The sequence below is a fragment of the Falco naumanni genome, chromosome 5 (genome assembly GCF_017639655.2).
Source record: "Falco naumanni isolate bFalNau1 chromosome 5, bFalNau1.pat, whole genome shotgun sequence".
Classification (NCBI taxonomy): domain Eukaryota; kingdom Metazoa; phylum Chordata; class Aves; order Falconiformes; family Falconidae; genus Falco; species Falco naumanni.
In genome coordinates, this window is record NC_054058.1 from 36,379,077 (window position 1) to 36,404,178 (window position 25,102).

At 40.4% G+C, this 25,102-nt stretch overlaps 1 protein-coding gene across 2 annotated transcripts in view; it reads left to right on the forward strand.

Moving 5' to 3' along the window:
* EP300 (E1A binding protein p300) overlaps positions 1-25,102 on the forward strand; it is a 65,393-nt gene that overhangs the window by 9,927 nt on the left and 30,364 nt on the right. For both annotated transcript variants that reach the window (XM_040594805.1, XM_040594806.1), the window contains exons 2-10: positions 6,771-7,429; positions 16,195-16,371; positions 17,897-18,158; positions 18,918-19,031; positions 19,942-20,178; positions 22,734-22,827; positions 23,160-23,294; positions 23,717-23,834; positions 24,339-24,513. In XM_040594805.1, the coding sequence (XP_040450739.1) occupies positions 6,771-7,429; positions 16,195-16,371; positions 17,897-18,158; positions 18,918-19,031; positions 19,942-20,178; positions 22,734-22,827; positions 23,160-23,294; positions 23,717-23,834; positions 24,339-24,513 (1,971 nt within the window). The remainder of the gene's footprint in view (positions 1-6,770; positions 7,430-16,194; positions 16,372-17,896; positions 18,159-18,917; positions 19,032-19,941; positions 20,179-22,733; positions 22,828-23,159; positions 23,295-23,716; positions 23,835-24,338; positions 24,514-25,102) is intronic.

A 25,102-nucleotide genomic window follows, 5' to 3' on the forward strand; every position in this document is an offset into this window, starting at 1 on the left:
TTAAGCAAGAGTTGATGTTTGACACCAGTGTTTGAATAGGAATTAGGATAGCTTAAAAAAAAAAGTCTTAATTCTAGGACTTCAGTAGATGTTGAATGATAGGGTTTTGCCGCTTTAGAATGATATTTTTTGTTTGTTTACACTTGTAAAATACTTATGTTTATACCTGGTTGTTACAACTAATAATGAAATTATGTGCATTCTAGATGGCGAGTTGGACTTAGACCAACAAACGTTTGGTGGTTCTTAAAAAATCTGTGCCTGAAGTTGTGTGCTACCATGATGTGCTAACAAGTTTTGTGCCTTTGCATTTGTGGTCTTCCAAGAGTTTTGAGTATGTCCTTTTCAGATGCGTTTTCTGCTTGTATTGTTTGCAGTCTTCACATTACCAAGTTTCTTGATGTAGTGAACAAATTCAGGTTTTCTCTGGATTAGCAGGGAAGGAAGGAGGCAGTGCTTCCTCAGTTTCTTGTAGGGAACAGAATTAATATCGTAGTCTAATGCAGAAGGCTTTGTTACCCAAATAGTCTACTACAGAATAGGAATCCTCAGTTGCTGTTGCATAAGAGATAGTGAAGACCTCTCCATCATAATTCCACTTTGGGCGTGAGCGATGATTAGGGTTATATAGGGGCTGATATCCTAGGATTTTGGAAGCAGTAGTTGCAGTGATGAATCTAGACCTTAATATCTTGAATCTAGACCTTAATATCTTAGGCTGATGTTAAATTTTTAACCCTTCGTTTTGCGTCTACTAATTTGTAGATTAAATTAACTCTGTATTTTAAAGTTAGGAAAAATGGTTTGGTGGAGTTTGTGTTACCATTGGGTAATTGCGGCTTCATAGAGGATCTACATGAAAAGCCTTCTCCTTAATGGGCTTTAATGGTAAGAATAAATCTGACATCTAGAATACTGTACAGCAAAGTTCTCTCACACCCACCTGGTAGTAATCTTAAAGAGATTTTGCTTCTTTCTTAGACGTGTTGGTGTTTGGTATTTTTCCCCAATAAAACTGCCTGAACATGTTTAGCTTAATTTTCTGCAATTGCAGAGGCCTTGGGAATTGATGACTTTCTTTATTAGCACTTTGTTTCAAGTCTGTGCTCCACCTTTACCTCCACCTTTACTTCTGCATTTTCATGGATACCTGAATTGTCTTGTGAGAATGTGTCTCCTGATCTTGTTCTGCCTTTTTTTTGTTTTCATGTTTTAAGTTCTGGCTTGTTTTTTTTAAGGGCATTTCAGACAATACATTTTGGGGCCTGTAATGCTGATGCTTCACTGCAAGCCTTGAACAGCAGGTTTCTCTAGAGTATTGGTTGTATCCTCTGGGCACTTCCTCTGTTACATCTAGGTCCTGTTCGATTCCTGGATAGCTTTCATGTTGCCACACAGGGAAGATACTGACCTCAGCAGCTTCTTGTTATTCTTTGTCTGAAAGCACAGTAAAGGTATCATGTTTTCTGTGTAGTCCAACATCATCTGTGGCTCCTGTCAACCCAGTCATGTGCATGCTTTGTATGCAGTGTCCCATATTAAGCCTTGTCCACTTGCTTCATTGTGAACCTAATGACTGTGATATAATTTGATCCCCCAGAAACATTTTTGTAAAATGGTGACTGCTCAGCAGCTTTCTAATTTGATATGTTGGTGTTCAGGATATAATATAACAAATGGGATGCAGGAACAGGAACTGTGAAGTCTCTTACCTCTCTGTAAGATCAGCAGTGAGGTAAGTGCTGGAGTGAGTTGTCTTGCATATCTTGTATGCAGAGTTCTTCAGGCATCGCTGTTCACACATGATGCTGTTTCTTCATATATACCAACTTTTCTTTGAGACTGAATGCTTGAAGGTCTTAAGTCTGAGGGGTTTGGTACACATGAGAGTAAAGCATTCTTGCTATTTTGTAGCATGTGGACAAGTTGTTAGATAACCAGTATCGTTCACTGCAGCCTATTTGCTATAACCAGATAATCTCCATATTGATAAAATGCCCCTTTCATTCTGAAAGGTGAATAGAGGTCTGTTGTCTTAATCCAGAAATGAAAAAAATGACTGAATCATGACTGTAGGCTAGAAAGCATGTCAAAAACTAACATGTTGCACTTGAACCCACATGTAGATTTCTTTGCTAAATAGCTTGTATGGATATATTTTCCTTGTGTTTTCAGAAATCTCTACCTTACCTGCATGCTTTGAGAACCTTTGTATTGCTGGTGCTGCTAGCTGCTCTTGTAGTAAAACTAGCTTTGAGTAAATACTTTGTAGCTCATTTGAAAATTGATCACTTGATAAGGCACCCACATGTTATTGACTTCAGAACGCACAATCAAAATCCTTAATCTGTGCCAGTTTAAAGTCCATTTTGGTGCCAGGTGGGTTTCCAACCCAGGCTGGGAGTTGCCTTGTGTCTTGCAGATCAAACACTGTCAAAGGCAGACTTCTAAGAAGTAGGGTCCAAAACTAAGAAAATAATCCATAGTATGCAACACAAGTTAGCACACTGATTTTGAAGTTGCTTTCTCACACACAGTTTAGGGTGCAATTTATATTATTTAATCCAGTCTAACTGGACTGCTGTTGAAAGAAATGGACCTGCTCCATCTACTGTCTTACCCACTTTCTCACTACAGATTTAATGTAGCCACGGCAAGTTAGGCCTGTTTCTTGACTCTACAAAGAAAACTTGCCTAAGTGTTCAGTAGTGGTACAATTCCTAAATGGAATTATTATATACCTTTGGATGTTGAGAGTACCACAGGTAAAGACTTTCTGATTACCTACTTAGATGTTGTTTTGTGGAGGTACTTGCCTTTCCTTTTCTTTGAATCTTAGGGTGGCAGTAGCGATCTGTTCTGTATCCTCTTGTTACCTATGGAAAGAAGTACGCTAATAATACCATAAATAACATAATGTGGAATAACTCTGTGCCTCTCTACAGAGATCAAGATTTAGCTGTATCACTTGCTGCCTGATTACTGAGTGTTTTTGAGCTCATAGGCTAGATTTTGTCTGCTCTGTTACATCTCAGTTTTTCTGTGTCTGATTATATACTAAGATCTCTAGGGATTATGTATCAGGTAGAGAAACCTTTGCAGGACTAATCTGCTTGCTTTGCCTTTCCACAAGCTTTATTTTGTTAGTAAGAAATTTTTGTCTGTATCCTTAATGAAACAGATTGCAAAGCTATCAGTGGACTCAAGTGTACTGGAAAGTCAGTCCATTCCTTGGATATTTATCACCATTGTCTTATGCTATGCCTCTGGCTCTTGTGTGAGTGTATGTGCTATTATTTTCACGTAGTCTATGAGCTGTCTGGCCCAGCCTTGTCAGCTTTTGGATTGGTCATAGGTAGAACTCTCTACAGTGGGCTTTAGGATACTTACTATGTGCAGAAGACTGTGAAATGGATGGCAATTGTTGCTAGATATACACAAAGTCTTAGTGATCTTTGTGGTCTTTTGAGACTGTTCCCCTTTCAGTCCTGTATCTGCAAACTTCTGCTTCCTGGCAATTGACTAAAGACATAATTTTCATAGTTGACTAGACAAATGAAAGTTTTTCTAGTTTGTTGTTTATCTGCTGACTGAAGACAACTTTGGAGTTTTGGTTTTGGAAAGGACTTGCAAAAAGAGCAAACTCACACCAGAATACTGCATGGTTGGTGTTTACTGCTTCCAATTTTGGCTTGTAGCTGATACTATTGTTTTATGATGAATCTTCTGTTGTGTATTCTCTAGGATTAAAAATCCTAAGAAGTTAGTCTTATATGGAAAGAGCAGTTTACATTTTTTGGTGTAAAGAACTAATTCAGTTGGGATTATCTCACAATCATTTAGTTTTGGTTTGTGATTTTTTTTTTAATGCAGCTGTTGATTTGTTGTGTCTTGAGACATAAATAAAAAAATTAAAACCCCTTTGAGGTTTTTATAACATTTTTCTTCCTGTTCATGGGTGGCACAGAATGGCCAAGCCAAGGAGCTCAGGTAGCTTGTACCTGGATACTCCAGGCGGATGTGAGCAAGTAAGCCTTAAAGCTGGAATTATCTTCTTATTTATGAGGAGGGGGAATTTCAAAAAGAATGAGGTCTTGACAGAAGCAGATAAATACTTCCTTGTGAAGAAAGATGAGCAAATCTTCATCTCTCAAAACAGGAGTTACACTGCCCCTTTGCAGTGTTATATCTGAAATCCTCTAGATCAGTCTTCCTGAGGAAATATTCTGCTGTGGTTTGAAGAATAAATTAGTTCTTCATATGTAGACATTTACCAATCACTTTCCAGGTGGTTTCGTGAAAGGTTTAATATGCAATGACTGACCTCAAAAAAGGTGAAGTGGGGATTTTTGTTTTGGGACTCACCCTGTCCTAGAAGCTGTGTCTGTTCTGGAGCTGAAGTTCTTACCCCAGCTACAGTCAGTCACAAAACTGGCCTTTGAGCTTTGTGGGCGTCTTTGCCTCAGCAGCTGTTTCCCAGTTTGCAGATGGGAGGCTGCTGTGTGCTGCCTTTATGGTTATGTTGTAGGTACAGGGTTTGTGCTGGCTCATGTTCTTTCCAGACACTCAACTTTCATTTTCAGTTCTGTTTGTTCACCATGAAGGAGGTTTTTTTTTTTCTGGACAGCAGGCTAACTTGTGAACTACAGATTGTTTTTTTTCACTGGTTCCTCACTCATGGACTGCTTGTCAGGTTATTAGCCAGAGTGTTTTCTGGATGTAGTGCTTCAACATTTGCACGTTAAAGATCTCCTAACAGGCATCTTAACATGCCTGTTGAAGTTATTTTAGACTGTCATGTATTTTTCTGATTGCTTTCTCCATCCTCCTCTAATCAGAGGGTCTCTTCCACTGTAAGTCTTCCCATGTTCACCAATATTTAATTCTTAAGCTAACCACTAAGCATTGTAAATTTGGTTTGCTTTTTTGTGGTTTTTTGGGGGGGAGGGGAGGGGCAGGAGATAAGTCTACTGGCATGAAACTAAATTATTTTAAACGCAGGAGAACCTGGGAAAAGCTTTATTGTTCTGATTCTTCTTTCACTGCTGAATCTTCAAAAATACCAGTCATGCAAATGAAAGATCAGTCCTTAGTATGTGTTGCAAAGCATAACTTTTACACCGGGTTTATGTTAATGAAGAATGGGCTAACTGATTTTAATAGTTTAAAATGTAGTTGTTTAGTGGAAATTTTCATTTTGTCTATTGTGCTTTGCAGTAATGAAGAATATGTAAATGGAGTTACAAAATCTCTGTTGTGGTATACCTGTGCTCTTGCCAACCTCATACCATATTTTCAGAATTCTTAAGTCATGATCCTATATGTGATAAGAGTTGCAAAGTTGTAGAAACTGTGTTAGTACTGGAGTTTGGCAGTTTGGGTATGATATTGTGTGAAACATTTTGAACAGATTTCTAATGCTGATGAGCTTTTCTAACTTACATGCTGTTTAACTGTAGTCCTTTTCCATTAATGTTTGGACCAAGTGATTTTGCCAGCTTCTCTAGAATTCAGTGTAATTGACGTTTCTTTTTATATGCAATTGCTGAGATAATGAGTAGTAATTTAGGTCATTGTCTAGGTCTGAAGGTTTTGAAAATGCAGTGCATTGCCTCCTACAGAGCATCCATGAAATGACCTTTCTGGTAGTAGTGGTGCTGAAATGTTCCAGTACTTAAGATTTAAAAAACCCTTCCTTTACTAGACTTTCTCAGATTCCAAATACTAAGCTTTACAGCCTAGTTGTGCATAGGTATGTCACAGTGGCTCAGGTTTTAGCCATAAACTTTCTAGGTTATTTTTGTTTTAACTACCATAGATTAAATGTACAGATCAAGGTGCATGCTGCTTCTGCAGACATAAGAGCTCATTTTCTTGAGTAAATTGAGTCTGGATGCAGTATAATATTCTTGTACCTATATATCCCAAATAGTAATTTTTCTCTACTTGGTTACCTTGCGTATTGCTTTGCATGGGCTTTTCAGATGGGAATTTGATTGTTCATCCCAATGTTTTTTTTTACAGCTTCATGGCCGGGAGGGTTACTTAGTTTTCTGACAGTGTTTGTTGTGGGAAGATACTGGCTGCCCAATGAAGTTCAATGGGATTTTGCAATTCTGTGCTGGGAATGACTGGATATAGCGGATTTTTTTTTTTTTTAAATATTAAAACACCCAGTGACAACAAAAAAGAAAAAATCAAACAAACCAACCCACCCCAAAAACTGACAATCAAACATCTATTTATTATTTTATAAATAGTAAACATTTTTTGGAAACTATATTATTATATTAGCTATGTCTGTCCCAAAATAGAGTTCAGTGAAAGTTAAAAATTTGACAGCATGCTTTCCCATCAGACTTTTAATTCTTTTTAATAATTGTTGTCTGATTCCATTGGCTAACTCTGTGAGATTTTTTTTAAATAGAGGGGTTTTTTTCTCTCCTTATCAAATTTCTCAAGTTGAGAGATCATAGTCTAAGATACCTGGTGATCTTTCAACACAAACTGTTGTAGGGAGAGTAAGGTACAATGGCCTTCTCTAGTCTGGACTCTATAAAATTTAGAAATTACTTTTATCATGACAAATATTTTTCAGTAATATTTCAGGATATTTTTCAGTAATGACTGATACAGGAATTTTGCTGGAACATAGAAAGTGAAGTTTTGCTAGTTACTTGAAATAAAAAAATAGAAACTAATGAACAAGATTTCTTTTCTAGACATTACTGATTGTTCTGACCTCATATAAAATTTGTTTTGTTTTTCAGATTTTGGATCACTTTTTGATCTGGAACATGACTTGCCAGACGAACTGATAAGCTCCACAGAACTGGGACTCACCAATGGTGGTGACATTAATCAGCTGCAGACTAGCCTTGGCCTGGCACAGGATGCTGCCTCTAAACATAAGCAGCTGTCTGAACTTCTACGGGCTGGTAGTTCCCCAAATCTCAATATGGGGGTTGGTGGCCCTGGCCAAGGCATGGCCAGTCAAACCCAACAAAATAGTCCTGGAATGGGAATGTTAAACAGCATGGTGAAAAGCCCCATGGCACAGGCTGGTTTGACTTCTCCCAATATGTCAATGGGTGCAAGTGGACCAAACCAGGGTCCTTCAGCCCAATCCACAGCCGGAATGATGCCAACAGTAAACAGTCCAGTTAACCAGCCTGGCATGGGAATGAACACAGGGATGAATGCTGGCATGAATCCTGGGATGTTGGCAGCAGGCAATGGACAGGGGATGATGCAGGGGCAAGTCATGAACGGTTCAATTGGAGCAGGCAGAGGGCGACCTAATGTGCCATACCCAAACCCAGGAATGGGTAGTGCTGGTAACTTGTTGGCTGAGACACTGCAACAAGGCTCTCCACAGATGGGAGGACAGGCTGGACTGAGAGGGCCACAGCCTGGAGCAATGAACAAGGTAAGACAAGCTAAACTTGACTTTATTACCTTCCTTCTTATTGTTGACTTAGTTTTGTAAGATTTATTCCTCTGCAATATGGGTTCTATGGAATAGTATTTTTTTTCTTTTAAGAGCCCTGGATCATGTGGTAAATAGTTTATATGCTGCTAAAGTGGAATTTGTGGTAGTCATGGGAGGTGAAAATTGAGTCTTGCACAACAAGCAAGACTATTTCTAGATTAAAAAGCCTATTTTAGAAATCTTGAGGCAGTATAGATTAATAGCAACATTGAAAAAGAAGTTGATTGTATTTTATTCTGTTTTATGCTTTGTCCTCAAATGTATTTTCCCATTTAATGTGATGCTAGTATTGTCAGTGTGATGGGAATTCATCAGGACCCTTTAGATGTTGTGGTACTTTTTTCTGTGTGGCACTTAAGAGTATTTTTTGTCTGAAATGAACTGAGTGTTTATGCTGTAGCAGATGCTAAGAGGCACATACAGGTTTGAATGGACTGATACATGTATGTGCCAAAACATACATTGGCCTTGTTAAGAAATAGGTACTTGAATTAATAGTGGAGATTGAATGCTTGTGCAAACACCTGAAGACAAATGTTGGGTTCTTAAAAGGCTGTTAATCCAACTCAGTTCTAGTTTTAAAATTTACGAAGGCTTTGTCTGTAAAGTAAACCAGAAAGCTGAAAAAAAATCTTGTATATTGGACAGGGAAATAGATGTGTGCTTGTAATTTAGGATATTATAAAAAGTTGTCATGAGTCACTGAAAAGATAAGAGAAGACAGAGTGATTTAAATGGCCAAGAGATGTCTAAATTTAATTTTTGTCATGCACAACTAGCTTTTTTGGAGGAGGGAACCACTTCAGTATTTTTTCTCTAGGTTTTTAGTGTTATGATCAAAAGCCTGTAAAATACTTAAATGTATTAGTTCACTTTAGGTAGGTATTCTGTGTTTCTTGCCTGATGAGGGGAAGGTTTTTCCAAGGTGTTTTGCAATACCTGAGTAGATCTATCTTGGAATGCCTAAAATCAGTCTACTCGGAGGGCTTGGAATGATAAGTAACATAGTCTATAAATGAATCTGAAACATAAATTAAAATTATGCTGTGTATTAATAGTTTTGCTATTTCTAATGTATTAAGTAAAATGATTTTAATATCTCGTTAATGTTACTAATTAAGTTCTTTGATTTTAGCTGTTTGCTTAAGTTCAGTGTGCTGCTAACAATGGTTCTGAGATATATATGTCTGTATGTCTAGTAATGTGTTAATTTTGTGGTCTGGTCATTTCAGAAATTTGTCCCTGATAGAAATTTTCTGCTGTAGCAATCAAGCTTTGTGACAAATTTCCTATGCCGTTTACAGGGAAATAAGTATGTAACAACTTAGAAGTATTATTGTATGAGAATTATACAATGTCTCATTGACTATTCCTTGGCTGTTAAAAAAAAAAAACCTTCGGAAAGCTGTATTTAGAGGTCAAAAATTAGTGTATTGGGTATTTGGGTGTAATGCAACTTCTTAATCCTTACTTATCGGAGTTCAGGTAGGGTTATGCGCTGTAATGAACTCATTTATCTAGGAAAAGTAAAGGAAGGACACAAAGTCAAGCTTTTGACTGATGTAGTCCAAAATTAAATTGTCTTTCTCACTTGTTTAAATTCTGAGATGTTCTGAAGAAAGAACACTTTGTACTTTTGGGAATATTCAGACCAAATATGTGATAACTTCTGGTTTTTAGTTCATAGTCCCAGAATAGTTAAGAATACTTAGTTCTTTAATTGCTGATTAAAAAAAACCAACAAAACAAATAAACAAAAAAAACCTTGAGGCTTTTAGTGTAAGTATGGTGGGTATAGCCCTTATAAAGGAGTTGAAACTGCAGGATGAGAAAGAACAGTCTGAAATGGAGGCTGAAATTCCAGAATGTCTTCAATTGGTTTGGTTGTTGGCAGAGCGCCTGTGTTTCACTTCGTGCAGTGGAGTTAGCAGAATCTGACAACAGTAATGTCTGACTGTTTTATCTCTCCACCCATCTGCTTTTGTTTTTTCCCACCTACAAATCTTCAAGAAGTAGATGAAAACAGAGGACCCTAAGCAGTTGTTTTTAAAAGCCTGTTTTTTAATTGGTAAATTTAGTACTGTGTTGCTGTTAATGTGGGAGTTTGTGTAACAACTTCTGTAGCTTTCCTTCATCGCTGCAAAAAATGTGCATTATTCAGGAGCTGTCCTTCAGTAGGAGAAAAAAAAGACCAGACACTTTGGTTGTGTTCATCTTTACCAGCTTAGCTTGCCAAAGTTAGCTGCTTTAGGTGGTGGGCGGGTGGTTTGTACAGAGGAATAGCTTAGGTTTCCTGTGATGTTAACTAATTGGGAAGGAGGATGTTATGCTCTTCTAACAGTAGAGATGAGCTCTAAGTGGCTCTCAATTTGGAAGGCAAGAATTGGTTAGATTTCTGCTTTATTCTGTTGTCCTGTGGAATTACTGAGGCATTTTCTTCCTCTTCTCCCAAAACATTGGCTAGCAGTAGAGTGGAACACTTACTTTACACATTGGCCACATATTTCCCAGCTTCCCTAGTTGTGCCCGTTACTTTTTAGGACTAAAAATCCCAAATGTCAATGTAAATGATTGATTTGGGGTCAGTTGTTAAACATAAACTTGTACTGTCATAATCTGCTACATATATTCTGTGGTCTAACGGTGTAGTTTTATGTATGATGTAAGCAGTTAGTGACATACAAAGAAGCAATTCTGTCTACATACCATCTCTGTGCCAGTTGCATGACACGCAGTGTTGAGGAACTAATCCAGGTTTGAAACTCACATGAGCATTTCAAATGTTTTAATTTTAATTGTTCTTCTAGTCCAATTTATACTCATCAGTTGGAAAGCTAGTGCTGATATTAGGGAGGGGACCTATTAAAGGAGTTGATATTGCCAGTCGGAGGAGGGTGTGGACCCTGCTTTGGTAACAGTACCGGCTTAAAAAATGCCTGTGAAAGTCTAGCCTGAAGGGAACCCTTAGAAGGTTGAAGGGGAAAGAAATTGTAAAAAGTGTTCCTTTCTTGAATCACTTTTTGTTTTCTGTGTGCTTGGTTGTGTGCAAGTTAGGAAGATGACAGAGGTGCCTATTACTCTATAGAGTTTTGGAAATTGCTTGTAATGCTTTGATTCTTTCAGTGTTTAAGCATTTTTTTCAGGCTTTTTGTTTCATTAGATAGTTCTACAGCTTTGAGTAATTTAAAAATAAACAGCAAATTCAAGCTCAGAATAAGAACAAATTAATGTTTCCAGGTTTGAACCATTCCTCATTTGGAATTGTATCTAATTCAGACCTTCAGTTTATTCCACTGGGTTCTGTCCAGAGTGCCCAGTTATGGTCTTACTGTCCAGTCTCTTATTAGGGGGGGAGAAGGGTATTTTGTATATAAGTTGGTGTGTATTTCAGTGATATAAGTGTTCTATCACAAAGTGACTAAGTTCATCTGGCCTTCAGGTCACTTAAATTTCATCTCCCACTGATTCAAGAAATGTTCCATTACTCAAGTAATGAAATGGAGATGAAGGCAGTTCAGATTAGTAATGGCATTACTACTGCCTCTGCTATGCGAGTATTTCACTCGCATGTGAAATAACTTCAAATGTTTAGAGTTCCAGTGGTAATTCTTTGTCATTTGGCTTACTGTTTGAGTATATATAGTGTTCTGTCCTATTATATTGGATACACTTGGTTTTATCAGCTTAACTTAAGAAGAATTGATGGCAATATTTAAAAAGGCAAAGGAAGTTACCGAGATCCTGAAGAACTGCATTTGAGTAAACAATAAGAAAGTTCTGTTCAAAGTAGCAGAGATTGAAGATGACGTCACCCTCATTGTAAAGTTAGATAAAGAAAATAAAAGCACATCATGTTCCTTGGTGTTAGCAAATATTCAGTGTCCTGTTTTATTAGAAGATCAGTGTTCTTGCTTGTCATATTTTCATTAGTTGTTTGATTCAACATGTAATTGTATCCGTACTGTTTAGACTGTGACCCAGTGTACCATACACCCAAGTACAACAATCCATTAAAAGTGTAGTTGTGTGTTCTGGTCCTTTGCTTTGTCTTTGATGAACCAAGGTGAAAAAGTGGAAAATGGCTCACTTTATGTCAGTGTAAGGGAGGAATGTTTGAGGGGAGAAACGGAGCAATAAAGACTTGTCTTTGAGTTTTAAGTTTCTGGAGTGGGCAGGAGAGTTTCTTGCACAGATGGCAGTGAAATAACACTAGTGTCTTGCAATAGGTATCTTAAAACATTATGCAGTCAAGTGCAAAGAGTAAGGATTGATAACAGTTCTTGGAAAGAATGCAGTGGATAGCACTGGCAAAATTTTCTATTGGCTTATGCCTGGGTCTAGTAATGTTCTACCAGTCAGTAGAATGGCACTAAAAAGTGATATACAATAAAAATTTTATTTTAAAGAGCCAGATGGAATTCCCTAAAACTAACTTGCCTGTTCTGGGAAGGTTAACTAACTTCCACTTGTGAATATGTGGATGTGGAAAGATACTAGGTACCAGAGTATGGTCTTAAACTAGCCCATATACTGCAGTTGTCCTGATAAGAGATACCTAGTTGATACTGCAAATATTAGATTATTTGCAAGAATATTACTAAAACTTATCTGTTTCTTTACTTCTTCATGCTTACATTTATCTTTGCAAATCTTAAAACTGGTCATTGTTCAATACTGCTGCTGATATTTAGTTGTCTTTCAAATATTTGTCTGTGAAGCAGTGGTTTTTATAGAGAAACAGTAGAGTATTTGTGATGTCTGTGTGCATAGCTGTAACAGATATTCCTCAATTAACTAACTCTGCTTCTAGTTTTACTATTTGACCATCTTCTGAACTGAAGATGCGTTAGAACAAAATTTCAGGGAATCTCTCCACTTCTGTAGTTGCTCTTCTCAGATGGGGGGAGTGTCTGAACAGCCCTATCTGATGTTGCTTGTGCTTGTAAGCTAGGATGTTTCCTGAACTCATGTCATCCATGCCCTTTACATGGTGAGAGGTGCACATCTTCCACCATTGTGGTAATGACAGCCCCTGCTTCCACTGAAGGCAGGAAAGTTAAGTTGGTTTCCACTGTGTGTGTAGAAGATATAACTGTTTGAGATCACCTTTGCTGCCTTATTAACCATGCATCGACATCTGCTGTGGTTTTCCTTGTGTCTTCCTCCTCCTCTTCTCCTTTTACTGTGATGTGGGTTTCTGTCTGCTCTTCCTTGTGTGCACGTCCTCGCATATGTGATGAAAGTAAGTTGAGGTGGGGACAGGAAGAAAAACAATAGGTGGGATAGGTAAGATGAGAAATGGGAAGAGTAGTGGAAGGAGGTGGTGGCCAGGAAGGAGTGAGTAGGTTGCACTTGCTGACTTGTAGCTATGATTCAGCCATGTATATTTTTGTATGGTATAGCAGGTGAAGCCTTGTACCTGTCTCATGCAGTGGTACTAACACCATCTTTCTTTGGCTGTTTTTTCGGCACTCGATTTGTTTATCTACCCCTCACTCCCAATAGATCATTAATATGATGACGAACTATACATCAGTCTTTCTGGTTGTTTCCTACTGATAAAATTATACAGGATTATATTTATCTATCTTCTGCAGTCATGAGATCATCCATTTCTTCCTGTTTGTTTTCTCTTATTTGTGTTTCTCAACATATCACAGTAAATGACATAAACATGCTCCTGCTTCTTGTGCCAGGGTCACAAGGCTACCTTGTGCCAGGTGAAGAATGTCCCAAGTGACCCTGTCTTGACTCAGTCTAGAGTTGCATGCATGTTGTTGGTGTCAAGTTAGTGGGTCTGTGACAGCAGGACTGGGGGCATTGCTTTGAGGTTCAGCTGTGGATCTGGCAGGTGTCAATCTCACCTGGACCAAGTGATGGCGGCTGATTTGTTCCAGCAGACCTTCAGGCATTTGTTTTTTAGCATCCTTCTTAGATGTTGCTTGAGTGTGTGGCTTTTGGCTTCAGTTTGGCATGCATGCCCTCAAACCTGGATGCTGGTGCTTCTCTGATCTTTGCCTCCCTTGTAGGCTGAGATGGGGAACTGATGATTACCCCTATTGGGAGCTGGGCATGTAGTCTGCAGCTGCCAGGTCTTGGGGTATAGCAGAAGTCACCTGGGAATGGATGATGGTTCTCAGCCCTAGGGAGAGGGGAGTCTTGTGTTTCTGCCATGGAGACAGCCTTGTTTGAGAGGCTGGTTTTGCACCCCAAACAGTGCTGATGGCTCATGCTTGAGAAAACATCAGAGATCTTTGTGCTGAGCCAACTTGATTAGTACACTTGAAAGAACCAGCTGTTTCACATAAAATTTGTGTCCAGCTGTGTTGTAGATACAAAGGTTGGTTGGCATGGTCAAACCTCACCCCTGAGTTCCATTAGAAAGCGTTTGTTTTCAGTGACATAGCAAAGGTGCTTTTTTTAAGTCTAGGTTTGGGTTTTCCCCCTGCAGTCAGGATGGAGCTGGCTCATTAGGCCACAGTTACTCGCAATCCTTTGGTATCTATGTGTGAAGTCCCCAGCTGTCTGAGTTGGACATCTTGATTTCTCCCTGTGACACCAGGATGTGAAAACAGGCCTTCAGCCTTCAATTCTGAATTGTTTGGTTAGGGCTTTTTTTTTAAGGCTGATAGCAGCAGTAGTTGCAGAAGTCATATGGGGGCGGTGTTACTGATGGCCACCATAAACATAGTCTGTGCTTTAGTGTACTCTCAGGTGTCAGCTAACTTTTGGAGCTATGATCATTAATGAATTTGAACATTTTGCATAGAAATTTCTGGTTTTGGGGATGTACCTGTTTTCAAATCTCTTTCTGGAGCCAAAGGGATCAGGCTGTCTTACAGGAAGACATTTCTTGTTTTCTTAAGGAAATAATTCCCATTGTCAGTCCTTCACTAAGCCTTGAATCAGTTGGTTGATTTGAGGCAGCAATGATGATGGGGAAGAGTCCTGAAAGTGTTAGTCGACTTCTTAAAATTTTTTTATTCTTTTTCCCTTCTGCTCAGCTTGCACATAAGACCTTACTGGTCTTCTGAGGGAGGGACAGGAAGGGTTGAAGTCTTACCTGGTTTGGTTTTGGCAGCAGCTGCCTCATTGGTCACCACATGCGTATTCATTGCAGTCCAGAGGCAGCAGGGGTGGTGTCAAAGGAGATGGGAGAGGAAGTTTTTTTTTTTATGTCTGCCTGATTGTTGCATAGTTTGTTTGTCTGCCATGCATAGATACTCTTTTCATTGTTCTCTAATGAATTACTGCTGGATGATTATGGTTATTGCGTGTATGTGGAGGAGGGGGTTTTCCTCTAGGGAATTCTCTTGCACATATCAAATGTGTCAAGTGACAGGTTCTTCAGTGGATTTTGTGTTCCTTTTCCTGTAGCTTGGGTTTAATGTTGCTTTATTTTGTAAATGCAAACTGAAGGCTATTATAATGGGCTGGCAGATGATACTCCTGAAAAAGGAGTGCTTGATGAATTGCAGGTAATCTCTGGGCATATAGGTGACTTACATGTGTGGGCTGGAGAACCTTGGTAAGGAGCAGAAACAAGGTGTTTTACTGAGAAGGGGGGATGCTTTGAGAATATATGTAGGAGTGATTGGAAACAAGCCTACCATAGGAGCTTGTATGCACTTTTTTAGATGCAGGAAAACATCCAGACTTACCAAAAAGCATTACGGAGACTGAACATTGTCTAGTGAAATGCTAATGTGAGATGGCTCTTTGAAGTATTTTTGTGCCTTTATTATTATGAGTTATGGCTCCTCAAGGATCCTGCCTGAGTAATGGCGAGAACCTGGTAATCTTAACGAAGATTTCCACTTTAAGGCTAGTTGTTTTGGTCCTGGAAGGCCAGATTTCCAATGAAAAATAGACGGGAATGCAAGGAATGAAAAAAAAAATATGTCAGAGGACAAACAACTTCATTGGTAAGATTGCTCCTAACTGTTCTTTAGGTTCTGGGGCATTCCAAGGCAACAAATGGTATATTCTGGTATGCTAAAACTGTTAGCTAAAACACATATAGCTCATATGAAATATGGATCTGCTTCCCCTGTGGATGAGTGGTTCAATAGCTTTCTTTTGTTTGTAGAGTTCCTTCCTACCATCTCCTTTGACCTCTAGTACTGCTCACTGCAAATGAGTTACTGTGTGACTGTGTGGTGTTACCTTTGCCTATGGTGTATTCTTAAATAGAAGATGGTTGTGTACTGGAAATGCAGACATGCATTGTCATGGCTGTCTGGAGATGAGCTGTGGGAGTGCTGACAGTTGGGTAGGAGGTTTTTGGGGTAAACCCTGCTGATATAAATGAACGTGGTATTTGTCTCTGTTTGGAGTCTGCACAGAGGTAGGGAGCAGAAAAATTCTTCCAAACTTGTGAGTTACATAGCCCATGGTACAAATTAATGATTGGGAAAGCTGAAATGAGAAATCTGTTGAACAAAATCTTTTATAAAGAAATAATCAGGCCAATTCTGATGGCTGACCTCAAAGTTGGTAAGTAGCCTTCACTGAGGAACTGTCAGGTTGTGTGATGTGTAAGTACAGGCACATAAAGGAGCAGGGGAAGCATGTGGATTAGTATTGCATTGCAGTTCTGGTTCGTGGCTATGATCGCTCTTGCTTCTCTGAAGTATTCATTCCCCTTTTCCATTGTGAACTTAAGCTATCTTACTTGGACATCTTAACATTTTAATTCCTAGATGGGAATGATGAGCAACCCTAGCCCTTATGGCCAGCCATATAGTCAGAATACTGGGCAGCAGATTGGAGCCAGTGGACTTGGGCCTCAGATGCAAAATAAAGCTGGACTGCAGAATAGCTTACCACAGTTTCCAATGGACAAGAAGCCAGTTCCTGGGGCAGGAATGCCTAACATGGTAAGTGCAATGAAAGGTGTCTCCAGAAATGTTGTAGTAAACCAAAGTGTAACAATATGCTTTGGTGTTGCTATGTTTGTTTTTGCATTATTTTAGAAGCTTAAATCGGTTAGGGGTATGACATGCAACATGTCCTACCTCTTTTCCCCCTACATGCTTGCTTTTTTTTTGGGGGGGGGGGAAACAAATTAACGTTTCTGAATATAGCTTGTGTTTGTCCCTGCTTCATATTCCACCCCACACCCCAGGAGGCCCAATCTCTTGATCTTAATAGCTCTACTAAAAACCTATTTCCAGGTAAATTCTGTGCCTTTGAGAAAAAGAGCTCAGTTCTGTGAGTTTTACTTGATTTCTTTAAGCTGAGCATGAACATTGGAAATCTAGCAAGCTGGAACTCTAGTTGGTTGTTATGAACCAATAAAGAGGCAGCCAAAACTTGCTGTTCAGAACCCTAGCTGTCAAGCTTGTATTCAGAACAGAGCATGTAACTCTTCTGTAGTTGAGCTGCTAACCAGCAGAACCTAGGAATAAAAAGTTGCTACTATCTCAGTTGTCGTTTAGAATGACAGGCTGCAAATAAGGAAGTTACAGTCATATTGGAACGTCTACAAACCCTGAGGAGACTGAGTAATTGGTGACGTCTCCTTGTAAAATGAAAGGCTAGTACTGGTATTGAAGAGCTACAGGAGAACTGTGGTTTAGAAATGCAGGTAGTAGCTGAGCTCGAAAAATCTGGAGCTCTCCAGAAACATCCTCTAAAATCCTCTGTGAAGAGTCTGTTAGAAACTGAAGGCTGTTGAACTGAAGTGATGCAAGCAACACAGAGTCTCTGAAGCCCCTCTTCTGTGCTGAGTAATCCTCAAATGTCACCTGGAGGAAATATGCAAAGGAGTCTGAAGAAGTAAACAGAAGTACAGGAGTAGTACTAGATGTTGACATCAGGACAATACATGCTGTAGAACTAAAGTTGTGCTTCATCTCTAGGAGAGGCTAGGAGATACTTGCTTTGAATGCCTACATGCAAGTTTCCTGATGGAAAAAGGTTCCCAGAACTTCCCCTTTGTTCTGCTTTTCTAGGAGCAGTCAAGTTGGGGCACCTTATGATGAAATAGAGGGAAAACCATTCACTCTAAAAGATGCTTACTTCCATTAATGTAACTTTTGAGGCTCCAGAATGAGGAGGAGATTTGAGGTCAAAGTGCTATTAATATTTTCTGGTTGGTCTAGCACCACAAATTAACTTGTAAGCCTGTGCAAAGTTCTGCTGGTCTTTGATAAGGCAAGAGCTAGGACCAGGAGAGTGATATGGGGAGGAAATTGTGGCTAGCAAGATAATTATTGCCAATACTGTTACTAAGGGGTATATTTAATGAGTCATCCAGAACTACAGATAGGTGGGCTATTCCCTTAATCACAGAATGTAGTAGTTGTTTCTCTTCGATTTTTGTTGTTGCTGTTTACTTGCTGAATGGATTATTCTCAAAAATAGATTTAATTCTGGGAATTTCCTTTCCTCTTTCTCCAGGGCCAGCAGCAGGCTCCCCAAGTTCAGCAAGCTGGGATGGGGCCAGCAGCTTCTCAAGGAATGGGGTCTGGAGCACCAACAGCGGATCCAGAAAAACGCAAACTCATTCAGCAGCAACTAGTTCTCCTCTTGCACGCTCATAAGTGTCAGCGGCGAGAACAGGCCAATGGGGAGGTGCGACAGTGCAACCTCCCTCATTGCCGAACCATGAAGAATGTCCTGAACCATATGACACATTGTCAGGCGGGCAAATCTTGCCAGGGTAAGTGGAGGAGTGGTTATATAGAGGTGGTCAACATTTGCAGGACGAGAACATCTCTTGGAAAGAGATGGAGAACTAGTGGATGGCTCAGGAAGTAGAATTTTTTTTAACCTATCTGTCTCCTTAAGAATGGAAATCATAAACAACTTCTGAGCCTTTAAAGTTTATGCGAGTTAGATGGGACAAGCTAGCACAAAGAGATGAGTGAGGATCTTTTGCTTAACTTCTTAACTCACTGTAAGGTCCTTTGGATGGTGCCTTCTGATAAGGGTAGACACAAAGCAGGAATCTGCAAGTAGGAGTCTACTTGTATCCCTTTAAATGGAAGACGCAAATCAATAGCTAGCCAGGAATTAAGCTACTACTGGCACATTGAACTCTTAGTCTATCTAAGGAAAATGTATGCTACGTTTTTGGTAGCCTGGGCTTGTCTGGATTGTGCCAATAAATTGTTGGTGTATCAGTTGCTTTGTATAGTCTGCTTGATGTGTATGGTGGTGTCCTTTGAGCCAGGGTGACAGAGGCTTGGGTGTATAACAGAGCATTCAAATAAGCTCTAGTTGAGCCAATAGTACTTAAAGGAGTCTAGCTATGTTTTCAGAGCTAGTTAGTGCTGAACTACTTCAAGTAATACTTCACTGACCTGTGTTGCTATAGATGTGTGCCCAGAGAGAAAGAGTTGTCCCCTATCCAGTTTGTGTTGACCATGTGGAGATACTGGCAGTATTTTGTAAATTTTTTTCATTCTACCTTTTTCAGTGGCACATTGCGCATCTTCCCGACAAATCATCTCACACTGGAAGAATTGTACGAGACATGACTGTCCTGTATGTTTGCCTCTCAAAAATGCTGGGGACAAAAGAAATCAACAATGTAAGTCTACTGAGGAATTCTGTGTATTGGATAAACCATAAAATGCATGTTGGGAGTTAATTTTCTTGCACCCAGGTGACAGGGATGATCCTCTTGAACCTGGGAACACGTAACATGATTTTCCTCTTACTTTAGAGTCACGCAGTATTTTTCTGTCTCTGATAGCTAGTGTTTATGGAAGCTTTCGAGCTTTATTGGATTTTCCTAGCAGGAGAGCGTTAAGGGTGAACACATCCTAGCTCTCTCCAAATGGTAGGCTTCTCACTACTACCTCTTCCAGCAGGCCAGGTTCTGGAGGCAGATGTGCATACACACGGAGGGTTGTGTCACTTCACCCCTGATGATATTTGCTTCTGTCTTCACCCTTTTTTTGCATCAGATGTCTCTCTTCCCTTCTCTTTGTGTCCCTTTGGTCTTCCTGCCAAAAATCTGTGACAGGATTTTTATTATTGTGTTACCTGTATGGTTTGTTTTTTTTTTCTCCTTTCTTAATGTTATTTTGGGCTTTTCTCTAACTAATGTGAGCCATGGTGTTTCTTGTTAAAACCAAGAAGAAAAAAAGCATTACAGTGGCTGCTGAAGAGGTGTATGTACCCTTCTGTCTCTGGCCTCTGTGACATAGCGTGCCTCTGTTTTCAGTTTGAAGCAAGCAGATGTGTCCTAAATACTTGGAGTAGGATTTCCTCTCAGTAGCTCAAAGGGAAACAGCATGTTGTTGGAATAGCTGGTTGGGTTAAAACTTGTCTCCCTGTTTCATGACAAGTTTCCCAGGCGTGGCCTCTTCTCGGCACGCTCCTAGGAGATGTTTTAGTTCTGAACAGCCAGTGCATTCTTTATGTTCTTTCCCTGTTTTCACCGACCTCTTTGGCTACCTCCTGCTGTCCTGATTAACTTGGTGTGTCTCTTTCAGCGCTGCTGGGCGGAGCTGCAGTAGGACTTGCAAATACTGGCTCTGTGGGTGTGGGGCAGCAGACAACGCCCAGCATAAACACTACCAGTCAGATAGACCCCAGCTCCATTGAGAGAGCCTACGCAGCCCTCGGACTGACCTATCAAGGGAACCAGATGCAGACACAGCCCCAGGCGCAAGTGAAGAATCAGCAACAAGGACAGTCACCCCAGGGTCTGCGCCCTATGAATCCTATGAGTAAGTTTATCTGCTGGTGTTAAAATGCAAGCTACAAGAAACCTTCCTGTGCTATATCTAATGCAAATTTTCTTTACCTACTAGCTTTAATACAGCCAGTTAACTTGAAAAAGGAATGGCTTTGCAGTATTTTAGACTTGAGATAGCAAGTTTCTCAGTGGAATAGGAACAGTAGAGGGCCAGATGCCTTCTCTTGGAAAAGTTCTCTGGGAAGAGTATTTTCTTTGGAAAAATGATACTTTTTTTTTTTTTGAGAACCAGTTTTCCAAAGCATTTTATTTGATGTTCTTTTGTAGCTTTATAATTGTACTGTAGTGCAAGTTTCAGGCTTTTAAGGATTTTTTAATTGGAAATGCATGCATGGGAATGCTTGTGCTCAAGTGTACTTCCTTGTCACTCAGACTACAGCATTTTACAGTTGTATCTCAGATATGTAATGTTGGTTTTTAAAAGGAAAAGTAGTAAATAACAGACTTTCTCTCAGATTCTTGTCATGTGGACTCACATAGATGTAAGTTGTCTGAGTGGCTTATTGGAAAATCACCAAAGACTACATAAGCATTTTAATTTGAAGTGCAGTTAATTCTAACCTATCGCTGGTGTCAAATGAGGCGACCTTTATAAGCATTAAATCTAATTATGATGGCTTGAGACTGTCACAGGAATTTTTCTCACCCTCAGCTCTTTGCTTGAGTTGCTTGTGTTTTTTTTAATGGAAAAGAGGAAAGATGAGCTGGTAGAGCTTTATCACAGGCTTGTATGGGATTGCAGTGATCCTGCCTATATGCCCTATGACAGGCTTGTGTATGGAATAAGTGCTGCACAGGGATTCTATGATGAAGGACCTGAGAGGTTGCAGAGGAAAGCAGCAGCTGGTTGCAGGCTGCAGCTTGATGCGCTGTTTCAGTGCCAAAGGAAATGCTACTACTCCTGAGTTACTCAGGAAAAGGCTGTTGGGTAGAGTAGACTTGTTAATGACATGATTGGTCCTCATAGGTTGCATGTGACTTGTATACTGCTAAAACTTTGCCTTCCAGTATGTACAACTTTAAAAAAAAAAATAAATAGGGAGGGGAAGGGTCTTGAGAGCTGTCTTAAAACAATTAGGTTAAAATAATACAGTTTTCTACTGTGCATTAGAGTGTTTTACAAATAAGTTAATTTCTAGAAGCTCCAAAATGGTATAGTTAAGGCCTTGAAAGGTTGAAAGGAATGTCATCCTTTTTTTCTGAAGCAAAATGGTTCTCTGTTTCTTTTGTTTGTATTTGTTTTTTAGTAGACACACTCTTTGGTCTCTGTGCATTTTTATTGGGCACTCCTTGTAGTGCTGATAAGAAGATCCAGTGAGATGGGGTTGAAAAGCACTTGGGGGATGTAGAGCTGAAGCTTAATGTGGAAAAGCCAAGCATGGAGAGTGTAGACTTTTGACTATAGTTTCATTATTAGGAGCTGGTGGCTAAGAAGGGAATTGCAGCAAGTGAGATAGGCCATGACCTGGTAATTCCTACATGACAGTGGGGGTATTTTATGAGAAACAGCAGGATTTGGTGAGGACTGCGATGTGAAAAGATGCAGTCCTAAGTAGATGAAACAAATGGTAGGGTTTGGCAGTTAAAAAGTGAGAGTTAAGGCAAAGGTTGACAGTTGTCTTCTACAGCAGCTTGTTCTCTGACACAGTGAATTTGGGAAGAAAGTGGCTAAGGCAAGGGAGGCTGGAGGCAGCTTTATGAAAAGACCATTAAACACTTGGTTGTGATATTAGAGGTAAATACTAGGCTCGATACACTTAATTTCAGTGGACTTCTCTTGTACGCAGTGTTTTAGTTTTGCTTGAAATACCGATTCTGTAGGATTCAGATGTTCTAAATACATGTGAAGCTTGTTAACGGCTTTCATGCTGCCATCAATTCACAAAGTGATCTATTCAGAAGCTGCAGACAGAAATATGCTGCATTTTTCTTGACTATTTATGGTGATTGAGATCTGCGATGCAGAAAAGCAGTAGAGGTTTTTCTTGCAAAGGGTTGTCAGATTTTCCTTCTTAGTACAAACATGGGAGTAAGTTGTAGGATCCTTAAGTATGGAGTGGGTGAGAGGGGACCTTGCCAGATGTAGGCGGTAGCTGACGTTTTAAGTCTGTGAAGCCTTTGTGAATATATATCCTAAGCCTCTGAATGACAAGAAAACCCAGGCGCTTCTAAAGAAAAAAAGCAGAAGTGGTTGGTAATGCTGAATCTTTAGTTAGGGAGTCACAGGAAGGGACTCTGGTACGTAAAGTTTGCAGCAAATTGAAGTTGCTTGTTCGTTGAGAAGTTCAAGAAGATGGGCAGAGGGGTAATACGGTTTGATGCTTCACTTGGTCATCACCAGTGTTGTGCCTCAGACTTTTTCTAAGTTGGTGAAAGGAAAAGGGTAAAGACAGCAACAGCTAGTTAAATGCCCTTCACAAAAGTCAAAGTAGTTGAAAGTCTAGACCTTTGTTATTGCTGAGCAATTACTGATTTTGCAAAGTAAATGGGCTTTTGTTTAAGAAGACTTGTTCTTCTGTTTTCTAGGTGCAAATCCAATGGGTGTGAATGGAGGAGTAGGGGTTCAAGCCCCTAATCTGCTGCCTGACTCAATGTTGCATTCAACAATGAATTCTCAAAAGTAAGTTGAATTATCCTTTGCACCCCAGTGATTTTGTTTTGATCTCATGGCACTTCTTGCATAAACAGTGGGGTAAATGCCATTGATGGCTATCTCTCCCTTTGGATTTTGTAGCTTTTGTTGCAGGTTTCCAAATCCTTGGGTAGTACAGCATGTACTTTTTCACGGCGTTGTTTTGGAGTCTGTGCAGCTGTTTCTGCAGAGTTTGTCCATTGATTAGGGAATGGCTGAACTAGCACTTTGTCCTAACATTATTCTAAAAGAGGCTATGACTGTAAGATGACTAAGCTTGGGCTAGACTTTTGCCCTCAATTCTTGCTCTGTTTTTGAAGCCCCATGATGAGTGAAAGTGCCAGCGTTGCCAGTTTGGGAGCCATGCCAACGGCTCAACCATCCAATACTGGAATTCGAAAGCAGTGGCATGAAGACATTACTCAGGATCTCCGAAACCACCTTGTTCATAAATTGTGAGTAGCTCATATCAGAACAATCTACTGTTGGGGGAGTTGCTGCCTCTGAGCTGGGCGGTGGTGGTGTGTGGGGCAGGAGGAAGCCCGGCTCCCAAACCTAAGGGGCAGGGAGAGAGTTGTGTCAGGGTGCGTGAGAAGGGAAAGCAGAAGCCTGAAAGGTGCTTTCTGGCTTTCCTGGCTGTTAATGGAGCTGCATCTCCTGGTCTGGGGCCGTGGTAGCGGAATTGTCCCGCTCTGTACTCAAGCCATCTGCACGAGGGCAGTGTCCCCCAGGAGCAGGAGCAGTGCCTCAGTCTGTCAGGAGGTTTGCTTGCTGCTTTGCGTTCAGGTCACTGGGGTTAGTGCTGATGTCCTCCTGGCCCGGGGACATCCTGATCACTTGTGCATCTCTTTTTTTTTTTCTTTTTCTTTCTTTTCAGAGTCCAAGCCATATTTCCGACTCCTGACCCTGCAGCACTGAAGGATCGGCGTATGGAGAATCTGGTGGCGTATGCTCGGAAAGTGGAGGGGGATATGTATGAATCGGCAAATAGCAGGGTGAGATGCCACCCTCTGTTGTCCAGCCGTGTGTACCTCTGCCTCGGTGCCATAGCGATTGGGGAGGAAGAGGAGGGGAAGCAGGGCTGAGACTCCCAGGCTGAGGAGGCGTGTGTTCGGGGGCTGCCAGCTGGGGTCTGGGAACCAGCCAGTTGCAGGCTTCTGCCTGGGTGTGCTGGGCGTCAGGGTGGTGCCTGTTGGGGTGTGCTGTGCCTGACGCTTCTCGGAGCCCGCTGAAAGCAGCACAAAGCTCTCCAGTGTGGTTCTCCCAAAGAAGTGTTGGACACGAGGAGAGGAATGCCCGGTGTTGGTCTCATGGCTGCCAGCAGTGCCCTATTTTGCCCTCCTGGTCTGCCTGGCAGCCCTTGCAAAGGGAGAGCCACCCTGGACCCAAGCCAAAATGTGTGCGCGGGAAGCTGTTTTCCGAGCTTGGATCACTGGGACGTGTTGCCTTTGCTTGCTGTGTGTGTCACCTCCTTTCTGACTTGTATTCCTCCCCAACAGGCAGAGTACTATCACTTGCTAGCAGAGAAGATCTATAAGATTCAGAAGGAGTTGGAGGAGAAACGAAGAACCAGGCTGCAGAAGCAAAACATGATCCCAAATGCTCCGGGCATGCCACAGGCTCCCATGAACCAAGGGCCCAACATGGGACAGCCCCAGCCAGGGATGTCTGCAAGTAAGAACGGTTGGGTTACTGGCTAGCCTCGTGCAGGGGTATCCTGTACTGTCATTTTGGTGGGCTGGTGATCATTTTGCTATTCCACAGGTACCTGGCTTACTCACAGTTAGACAGAACTTTCTCCTCTTCATTTAGAAGTACTTGCAAAACCTTTGCTTTGCTTATGTGTAAATTACCATGGATTATTTAAAAACGTGTAGTGTTCTGAGCAAATTGAAATTATTACGCTTACTTGGAGGGTAGAGGGAACAGAGATTAAGTTGCATCCTTAACATTATAGAATTTACTGCTACAGTTAGAATCTACTGATACTAATTTAACAATAACTTCAGTTACTATAAGAGAAATATTTTCATAATTTTCAGTTTTGTGATGTTTAAAATGATCATCGCTATTACTGTTGTTTCAAAGCAGAGTATGATGGTGTGCTTAGGTATTTATGCCTTTGAAAGTTTAGATTGTGCTTGTTCCATGAAATGTTTAGTTTTTTTGGACAAATGGCCTTTCAAGCATGCAATCAAAACCAGATTTCACTTCTGTCCTCATGCAGCTGTCTTCTGTTTCACAGTAGTTCTGTTACTTGAAT